General features: G+C 41.3%; 1 protein-coding gene across 5 annotated transcripts in view; it reads right to left on the bottom strand.

Moving 5' to 3' along the window:
- Positions 1-8,470: 8,470 nt before the first annotated feature.
- CNTN4 (contactin 4) overlaps positions 8,471-10,846 on the bottom strand; it is a 960,931-nt gene continuing 958,555 nt past the window's right edge. For all 5 annotated transcript variants that reach the window (XM_019024764.4, XM_055383681.2, XM_063703559.1 and 2 more), the window contains one exon: positions 8,471-10,332. In XM_019024764.4, coding sequence (XP_018880309.1) covers positions 10,232-10,332 — 101 coding nt within the window. In that variant the 3' untranslated portion in view covers positions 8,471-10,231. The remainder of the gene's footprint in view (positions 10,333-10,846) is intronic.

Genomic DNA, 10,846 nt, shown 5'->3' with positions numbered 1-10,846 from the left:
TTGTCTAAGTCTGCAATTAAAGAGGGGTGGGTACCTTTCTCATTTTTCCCCTAAATATTCCCCTTCTCTGTCCCCACCATTGTCTTCCTGCATCTCTCAGCTAGGACTATTACAGTAGCCTCTGAACTGAACTCATGGCCTCCAGTATTTCCTCCCTTTGAAGGATCAATGTAAAAGGCACATCTGCCTATATAACTCCCCATCACCTTCAAGTTAAAGCTCCTTTTAAGGCAAAGTCCACTATGACTCAGCTCCTTACTAGCTCTCCAGGCACATACCCAAATACTCCTACCTCCATTCTCACCAATGTGCTGATTATTTCCCTGTAGCTCCATTCTACTGCATCACTCCATGCCTCTGCCGAAACTTTCTCTGGTGGAAAAAGCCTTTTCAACCTCTTTTCATTTTGTTGACATTTTGATTTATCTTCTAAGTCTCGGCTCTTTGCCACCTGAAAATCTTCGCTCAACTTCCAGTTTGAATTAAGTGTCCCTCTATGTTCCTTTTGTTTAATTCTATCAGTGATTGGACTTTCATTTATTTGTTTATATTGAGACAGAGTCTGACTCTGTCGCCCAGGCTGGAGTACAGTGGCGCGATCTCGGCTCACTGCAACCGCCGCCTCCGGGTCTCAAGCCATTCTCCTGCCTCAGCCTCCCCAGTAGCTGGGCCTACAGGCACGTGCCACCACAGCCAGCTAATTTTTACATTTTTAGCAGAGACGGGGTTTCACCGTGTTAGCCAGGATGGTCTCGATCTCCTGACCTCGTGATCCACCCGCCTCGGCCTCCCAAAGTGCAGGGATCACAGGCGTGAGCCACCGCGCCCGGCCTGGACTCCTTAACAATGCTCTGTCTCGTTTCCAGTGCAAACCCTCTGAGGTCAAGTGCAGTGTGTGACTTCTCTTTGTGTCCATAAGCCCCAAGTAGGAACTGACTGCTGGTTGAGTAACCAGACGAAGGAAAAGGAAGTGAGCTTATTAAATATTTAAAAGAACGGAAAACAATATAGATTCTAAAGAACTATGTTCTAATGGTAGGTTCATGTATTAAGGCTGTGTGGTTATAGCAGAAGTTAAATCGTCACTGGAGCTGAAATTAATGTAGTAGTAAACACTCACAGTTGGTGTGATGCTCGTCTCAGAAACGCTGCCCTCCGCCTCAGCCGCCGCCAACACCCGGGCTCCCCCGGGCTCCCAGCGCACCTCCCCGGCCGGCACCACCCACCATTTAGCTCTCGGTAGACATCGCGTTGTTGGTTGTCAGGAGCAACACAAAGCCGCCCATATGGCCCGTGTGCATGATTTTAAAGTTCTAGCGGACTCTTTTCAACTTGAAGGTGTTTTATTAGGTTTGCTTCATTTATTAAAATTAAAAGCAAAGATGTGTCCCTGCCAAGTAATAAACTGGAAGAACACAGAAACCTGAGGGGAAAATTGCAAGAACGAAATCAGCAATAAAGTACTGCTGTCGTAGTTTAAAGGTCGGCAAGCTGCTGCTGCCTTTTTTTTTTTTTTTTTTTTTTTTTTTAAGACAGGGTCTCCTGTCTCACCCAGGCTGGAAAGGCTGGAGTGCAGTGCTGTGATCACCGTTCACTCCAGCCTCGACCTCCCGGGCTCAAATGATCCTCCCACCTCAGCCTCTCGCATAGCTGGGACCACATGGCTGTGCCACCATGCCCAGCTAATTTATAAATTGTTTTTGTAGACACAGGGTCTCCCATGTTGCCCAGGCTGGTCTTGAACTACTGGGCTCAAGTGATCATCCAGCCCTTGGCCTCCCAAAGTGTTGGAATTACAGGCATGAGCCAGCAAACGTCTTCTTAAAGGGCTAGATAGTAAATATTTTCAGCTTTGAGGACCATATGGTCTTTGTGGCAGCCACTCAGTTCTTCCGTGATAGCACAGAAGTGGCCATAGGCAATCTATAAATCAGCGTGGCTATGTTGCAATAAATCTTTATTTACAAAAAAAGTGGGCAATGAGCTAGATTTTCCCAGGGGGCCAATATTTACACATGGCTTAATGGATTCAAAATATTTATGAATGTGTTTTTCTTTTTTTAAGAAAAGCAACCAATTTGGGAAAATAATCATGTTTAATCAAATAAAAATATTCTATCCTGGGGGATCAATGGTAAAAAAAATTGTGTTTGACTGAACTTAACCTCATTATAAGTAGGTTTTGCAAGAAACACAGGTCCAGCATTCTGTTCATACCTTTATCTGTCACACTATTCACACCATCCTTCAATAAGTGTATTTCTGTCTCCTTCAGTGAACCATGAGGGAAGCCTTAACCCTATTTATCTCAGTTTCTCCAGTGCCCAGCAAGTGCTTGACACATAGTATGCACTCAATATCTTATTTGTTAACCACTAAATTCAAGAGGAACAACTGGGCCAATTCTAACTGCCGGTTGTTTGGTCTCAGATATTTGGTCCCAACACTGCAGTTGACAAATGATGCATCCACTACATAGTTTTCCAACTAGCTGTGCTGTGGCTTATGTTCTTGGCAACAAGCCCATTTTTTTAAGCTTTCAGAATATTTCTGGAATCCCTTCTACTTGCTTTAACACCTTCTTGCCACATAATGTGGGCCTTTGCTGGGGAAAGATCCCCTTGTCTTAAAACTCTTTTCTGGGCTGGGTGTGGTGCCTCACGCCTGTCATCTCAGCACTTTGAGAAGCCGAGGCGGGTGGATCACCTGAGATCAGGGGTTCGAGACCAGCCTGACCAACATGGAGAAACCCGTCTCTACTAAAAATACAAAATTAGCCAGGTGTGGCGGCGCATGCTTGTAATCCCAGCTACTCAGGACGCTGAGGCAGGAGAATCACTTGAACCCAGGAGGCGGAGGTTGCAGTGAGCCGAGATTGCGCCATTGCACTCTAGCCTGGGCAACAAGAGCAAAATTCCATCTCAAAAAACAAACAAAAAAAAAACAAAACCTCTTTTCTGCCAGCTCTAAGAGGAACTTCACCCACCAGCCCTGTCTCTCTGGACACACACACATCCCATCCTCACACCATCCAAGGAAAAGTGGGAAGGAGAGTTCAGCAAACGAAACAGAACTCAAAACAGCAAACTTCATGTCTCGCCCTCAGAGCCATTGACCTTCAGAGATCTGACAACACATTCGCAAGACCCTGAAATTTTGAATTACAAATTAATTACTTCAATGAGAGTAATGAAGACCTCCTGGTGTCAGGTTGCCAGATTTAGCAAATAAAAATAAGAGGCTCAGTTAAAGTTGAATTTCAAATAAATATCGCATGGGGCATACTTATACTAAGGAAGCATAACTTTTTTTTTTTAATCTGAAATCCAACTTTAATAGGTCCTCTCCTATTTTATCGGGTAATCCTGATCTTGAAGGGTAGCCGGAGTTTAAAGAAACAGCTCTAAGACACCTGAAGTCAAGGACAACGAACATGCAAAAAACAACATTTGCAGTCAGGGAAAGAGAAGCAGAGAAGCTGAGCCACTTTAGAGCAGCCTGAAGCTCATGACTGCCTTTCCTTCTTGTTGCTATATGGGAACCGTATCTATGTCTATTTATCTATCTATCTACCTTATTGTTTGTGTATCATCTATTTACAGATAGAGACATCTAATGTTTTGGAGTAGGGCCCTAAACCCAAGCCACCAGCATTTCAATTCCTGGTCTCTCTGATCAACTGTGTGATCAGGGACAAATGTGAACCTGTCAACCTCAATCCTCTGTGTATAAAATAGGAATAATAAATGGTAACTAAATCAGTAGGTTGATTTGCACTGAGTCTGGCACATATTATAAGCATAATCACTGTTTACTATTATTATTATCATTGCATTTCTCTGTATTGTGACAAAATACTGCTACTGGTGCCTTGGCTTCCTCACACACATCTGAATGCCACATCATTCTTCTATGCCCAGAATAGTGCCTGGTACAGAGAGGGCTGCCAATAGTCCCTTGCTGAATAACTAAAACCCTCTCCAGGGACCTATCCTATCCCATTCCTCCAGATGGCTGTGCCCTGGGCCTGGCCAGCACTCAGAACTTCTCCACCTCCAGCATCTGAACCTCAGACATCTCACCCTTCTACCTCACCATTTCCTCTGGCCTACCTACTTGTCCTAGAATGTTCTCTAGTTGAACTCCAGAGTCTAGTTCCTTACTCCATCCTGTCCTTTCTCTAAGTACTTATTTCTAGGTGTATGAAATGCACTAATGAGTCTATGTTCTAAATTCCAGTCCTTTTTTTTTTTTTTTTTTTTGTTTGAGACAGAGTCTCACTCTGTTGGCCAGGCTAGTGTGCAGTAGGGCAATCTCAGCTCACTACAGGTTCAAGCGATCTGCCTCCCAGGTTCAAGCGATCCTCCTGCCTCAGCCTCCCGGGTAACTGGGACTACAAGCACGTGCCACCATGCCCAGCTAATTTTTGTATTTTTAGTAGGAATGGGGTTTCACCATTTTGGCCAGGCTGGTCTCGAACTCTTGACCTTGTGATCCCCCCACCTCAGTCTCCCAAAGTGCTGGGATTACAGGTGTGAGCCACCATGCCCAGCCCTGACTTTCTAATTGTCTATGTTACTTTGGGCTTCTTATGTAACCTCTTTGCTTCCATTTCATAAATAAAAAAGGAATAAAAACCTATGTCCTCCCCTTATTAGTGTGAAAAGCACTTTGAAAACTAGAAAAACAAATTAAAGATATTACTATTTGTTAAAGTCCTAGGACATATATATTTCCTGGTATAGTTTGTGTTATTCCTAACAATAAGGATATGTGGCAAAAACCCAGTTTACAGAGAATGGGGATATCACATGTAATCGCGTCTATATTTAAGTAGCTCAGCCTTCCAATTTCCAGACTTTCAGATCAATCATATGGTTGACCTTTTTTAAAAAACCTTTCTCTCTATGTGATCTATATCACTAGAGCTCTGCTAATCTACCATAGCCCATAACTGCTGGTGATAAAGGATAGAGGCCAATTTTGTTTAAACCGTGATCTCTGTTGAGTATTGTAGTTTGCAGTTGAGTTGCAGAGCTGGAACATTTAATCTGCATGGCCCATTTAGCACAAGGGGAAAAGGAGCCTCTTTGCAGAATGGGCAGCCTGACTTGCATTTAGTAATCACACTCTGGCAGGGGGCCTGAGGAAATCACAGGAAACGGGGCCAGATATTCTCCTCCCTCTAGGTCTGAGATGGGGGTGACACAGGCCTTGTGCCTGGGAGCACAATGAGGAACCACACCCAGATGCCAACGCTGAGGTGCTGTGTGTCTACTATAAGGCGGAAGACACCAACAAAAATGATTTAAATATAACGTACGAAGGGATGACTGACATGAGTGGGCACTGACCCCATCCCCTGGAGGTCAGAGAAATGCAAGGTCAATTTCAGATGGGGAAGCTGAGGGAGGCTTTGTGCAAAACCTGGCATCTGAATGGGAACCCTACTGCCTAAGTTTGAATTAGTTGATTGTATGATTAAAATGATCGAATATTAAAATTTATATTAAGAAGTGATCATGTTTAAATAAAAGGTGATAATGGATGTGCCAGCTGAGTACCACTCATGTTGGTGATAAGAAGCATCCACATCCTACATCTGTGAGTCTAGTAAAGTCCCTGGAGAAAAAGAACAAGAACAGATGGTAAAATCATCGCTGTTTGGAGAGCCGTGCATTTAGAGCTCTACAAACTTTATCCTCCCTAATAAGTAGCCAATCATTACAATGCACCCCAGGCAGTCAAACTCCAGGATCCACGTCCTTAGTCTTTGTATTAGGCTGCCTTTGTAAGGCCTCAGTGTCTGGCATTTTGTAATGGAAAAATCTGGGGTATGTCCACAGATTGAATATAAGTCCTTGATTTTAAAGGCTTGCCTTTCAAAGCTCTATGGTTGGCCACATAACGTTTTTAGCCAGAACATTTTGTAAATTGTAACAACAGGAAAATAACAGTCATTTCTTGATTATAAGTGTTAACGGAGGAGAACAGTAGCATCGATAATCCAATGTAGTGAACAAAAATCACCTGTTGGTTGATTACATTAGATTAAAAACTGCGTGACATTTTTGTTGCTAATTATGTGCTATTTGTATACTTTTTATAACTCAACATTCTTTGAGCGTATTTGTAGTGAGGCAAGGTGGTGGAAGAGACTGGGTAAAGGTTAATCAGGATTTAACATTGCCTCCTGGATATAAACAACCACAATTTTGATGGCGGGAATAACACAATCATTCTTTCTTAATATCAAAGCCTATGCACCTTCTACCTCACAGGCTGGAAGAATTCAGAGCTTACCTGAGAAATGAAGCTTATCATCCGCGTCTTCTGTGTCCATGGAAAGGTGCTGCCAATTTGTATGTAGCATGTGTGGGCTCCATAGAAAGTAGGTACACTGAGAGAATCCAAATATCTGGCACAATAGAATTTCCTTTCATACAGTTAAATCACAAGTGGACTACACACACAAAAAGGAGGGCAAGAGTAAGCACTTTGAAAGGTTAAACAAGCAAAGCAAATTTTCCTAGTGCTCCTCCTTCAGAAAAAAATCTCAAGCAGCAATATAGTCATTCCACTCGAGTGTATTACTTGGGCTAGGGGCCTAAGAAAGTCCCCTTGGCTGGCTAAGCCTAGAAAATCTGTTACTTATACCAACCCGGCATTTCTTCTCTTACCTTTGGAAAACAGCGTCTTAGTTTTCCTTTAACTATCCCTCCCCTGTGAGTACAGGCTTAGTCTGATCAAGGTACTCTGGCTGTGGAACTCAAACGGAACTGATCACTTTCCCAGGAATCTGAATATTGAGCATAATGGCGTCAAAATTGGAAACAAAGCTGATTCATCCCCACAATAGCACCCCAAAAAGACTTTCCAAAGTTCCCACTGTCTGGACCCACAGAGTGGCCTGGTTCTTATTCTCCTCAAGACTTGGTCCTTCAGTGTTTCCTTGGCTCATATGATGTAACCTGTGTCATTCTAATTCCTTACTTTTTGTTTGCTCAAGTTACCCAGGGTCGTTTCTTTGCTTACAACCAGTGGACCCTACTTGAGGCAACCATGAAAGCCAACAAATGAGACAAAAGTTTGGGTGGAGGTGCTTATGGGGCACTTTCTAAAACATCTTCAATTCAGTTAGACTCAACTAATCCAGGACCTCATTTACCCGATGATGAAGCCAATTGGTCAAAGACTTCTTCCAGGTACAAAGTTAGAAGCCAGGCCTTTTAATGCTTTTCAGCACATAACGAAAGTAATGACACAGTCTTCCCTGGTTGGTTTGCTATGGCACACAGGCAGGCAACTGATGCAAAATGCTACTTCAAAGACCCCTTCATTCAATTAATCAGTGAGTATTTATTGCAAGGCACTGTGCTAGGCACTATGGAGAGTACATGGAAGATAAGACCAAAGTCCCTGCCCTCAAGGAGCTTACAATCTAGTTGGGAAGACAAGCCATACATACAAGAAAAAGTAAGTAACAATACAGGAGTTAAATTAAAATGCAAGAAAACAGTACAAGAGATTTCCAAAAGTAGTATCTGATTAATTACTAAATAAGCAGCATCGATAGGGGATGCAACTAATTCCAAGCAAGAATGTCATAAAGGACTGAAGCATGGGAAGTCTTTGCAGACAAACTGGGGCTGGAGCTACCCTGGGACAGCTGGGATCTGAATGGGAGAGAAGGGTGGAGAGGGCATTTCAGGAAGGGGCAGCCATAAGACAAAAGGCACAGAGGTGAGACCAAAAGCAAGCAGTGTTCAGGGGTCAGGGAGGGCTTAGTGTGGCTGTATACACAGTTAAATTGTTTTGGATTAAAAAGGGCCTTAAGGGCCGGGTGTGGTGGCTCAAGCCTGTAATCCCAGCACTTTGGGAGGCCGAGGCGGGCAGATCACCTGAGGTCAGGTGTTTGAGACCAGCCTGATTAACATGGTGAAATCTCGTCTCTACTAAAAATACAAAAATTAGCCCGGTGTAGTGGTGGGCACCTGTAATCCCAGCTACTCGGGAGGCTGAGGCAGGAGAATTGCTTGAACCTGGGAGGCGGAGGTTGCAGTGAGCCGAGATCGCAACATTGCACTCCAGCCTGGGTGACAGAGTGAGACTCCGTCTCAAAAAAAAAAGAGCCTTAAATGCTCAAGCTTAGAACTTACCCTTTTAGCAATGGGGGGTGAGGGAAACAACAGATATACTTACAGTAAATATACAAAAGACTTAGCTAATCAAGAGAAAATATTCAAGTCTCATCTTCAGGACATTTACTTGTGGATTAGGACCCTCTCTACTTCCAAAGAGGATTTGAAATGGTGCTTCAGGGTTGTCAGTTCCAAAGGAAAAGCTCTGGGTCATCTAGATTTGGGTAGAGACTTTTGAGTCCCTCTATGATCCCAAATTATAACTAGCACAAAGGTAAGCTAACAAATTCCCTGACAGGCAGGTAGGAAAAATGCTCCCAAAAGACAAGTATCTTTACAAATGACAGAATATTTATTAACAATACCTTTAAAAAAGATTACATATGCTAGATCACTGGTAAATATCATTTACACTGGGGTTGGGAACTCCCTGGGTGTCATTTTTTTTTCGTTCATTTTATTATTTTGTTGATTTTTTTTTTTGCATGTGATTTTAAATTTTATTTTAACATAGAAGTAACCATATCAAACTAAGAAAGGAACACAGCTTGAAATACTGACAATATTTTTTTTTCCGGTTACCACCCTAGTTTTGACACAAATGGAATCCCGATTTATGACTTTATTGGATAAATATAACTAGAAGGTTGAAAAGTTATATTATTTGTAAGCAAAAATGACAATGACAAATTACAGCAAATTTGAGTTCTCTGAGAAAGAAGAAAAGGTGGCAGCATGTTTACATGAGAAAATGTTTATAGAAAATTTCATTGCCTTTTATGTCACTGTCCCACTAGGGTTTGCTTACAAAACCTTTCCCATTGTAACAAATAGTTCTTTCCATAAGAATACAGTTTTGTTGATATTGTCATTTTCCAATGTGTGATTTTAAGACTTAGAAGGTAAAGCATATAAAGCAACTAGGCTACCTATTGCAAAACAGAATCATCAAGAAACCATACAATTGTACTAAAGATCTTTTATAGAGTCATATTAAAAATTCTTGCAGCAACTATTTGTTGAAATAGGAGAAATCTTCCAAACTCCATATGTAATTTTGATTCAAAAGAAGGGCTCTATTATTACAGAGATACACATATTATATATAAGAAATTTTGTAATGAAATTATGAATCCATTGACAGAGAATTACTTTTCTTAAATTTACATTCAAAATAGATACAGTTAAAGATAATAAAATGATCTTTTATCCTTTGAAAGACTTGGTTGACTATAGTAACTTTGGGTCTATGTTACTACAGGATATATGTTACTTCAAATTTAATGTCTAAGATAATGCTACCACAAAGACAATGCTAACTTAGTTGAGTGAAAAGAAAATCTTCCTGTACAATGCTAAATTCAGGGATGGGAATATTGCACAAGGTGCCTCTCGGGCAGTACATTGAGCTTTTGAGATTGCAGCCATTCCTGAAACCATCTCAAGTTGTGTTGAACAACAAAATTCACAACGGCATGGAAAACATACTGTACATGTCAAAAGGACTTGATTCAATGCATTAAACATACTGTACATGTCAAGTGCATTAACCACTAGAAGAGTAGTTTGCATACAACAGCCTTGAGTTACGGACCAAGTCTTCCGCTGTTCTGCCATGAGATCCTTGTAAAACTGTACGAGTAATTTGCAATTTATTTACCAAGATGAGTTTCAAACTCTGTCTTTAAAGGAAATATTTTCAAATTATAATTGCATGATTGTGTTGCCCATAGCATTTTACAGCCGAGGAAAAAATTAATATCTACATTATATGTTAACTTTAAAAAATTCTATAAAACACTAAATATATAATAAAAAATATGCATATAAGGACATATGTAAACTGCTTTGGTAACATCATATTACAGATGTCTTCAGTGCATTGCAGAGTTTCCAAAGAAACTTCAGACAAAGCTAGATTTGCTTTGAGGAAGTACTGTATTAATGCCATTCCTAAAGAAGCAAAAAACATTTTTATTCCAGTAATAAGATGTACTTGAACAACAATATTACTTAGTACTGGGTGTCTTCAAAACAACTAGCTAAATGTTGCTTATATTATAAACAGCAAGTCCTTCGGATACCTTTTGTCATAAACTGGACCTAGCTGTGAGGGAAATCATTATTGTACTGATGGCTGACAGCGTACATGCATTCGAAGTGGAAGCCCCAGATCCTCTCGCGTAGGCATCTGAAAAGAGAGAACAAATTCACTCAAAACAGCCCCATCTCTGCTTCAAAGGGAAGAGGGGCCACGGGGCTTTTTGAAACAGCAGAACTGCATGGATTCTACTGGAAATGATGATCAAGGTCTTAATGGCTTTTAAATATCAGTTCTATGACTACCAAGCTACGAACCTGGGAGTAGGGTATAGGACAGCCCCGTATCTCTGTCAAGGCATTTGTAATATAAGGATGTTCCCATCTAATGTGAGAAGAAACTTCAATATTACTAATAACAATACTGATAAACAGCATGCTATGTCGATGATTCAACAAAATGAAAATTGCTGCTCCCTTTTGAACTCTATCTTTCTGCTGGGCACAGATGAATATGACACTTAAATCTTGCAAAAACTGGATGAAGGCCAGGTATTATTATTACCTCGCTTAACAGATGGTGGTAATTTGCACCCAGAGAAATAAAGTGACTTATCTAAGATCACCCAGCTAGTAAATGGCTAAATTGGGGTTCAAACCCATGT

This window comes from Gorilla gorilla, chromosome 2 (assembly GCF_029281585.2).
Source record: "Gorilla gorilla gorilla isolate KB3781 chromosome 2, NHGRI_mGorGor1-v2.1_pri, whole genome shotgun sequence".
NCBI lineage: Eukaryota > Metazoa > Chordata > Mammalia > Primates > Hominidae > Gorilla > Gorilla gorilla.
This window is presented reverse-complemented; position numbering and strand designations above follow the sequence as displayed.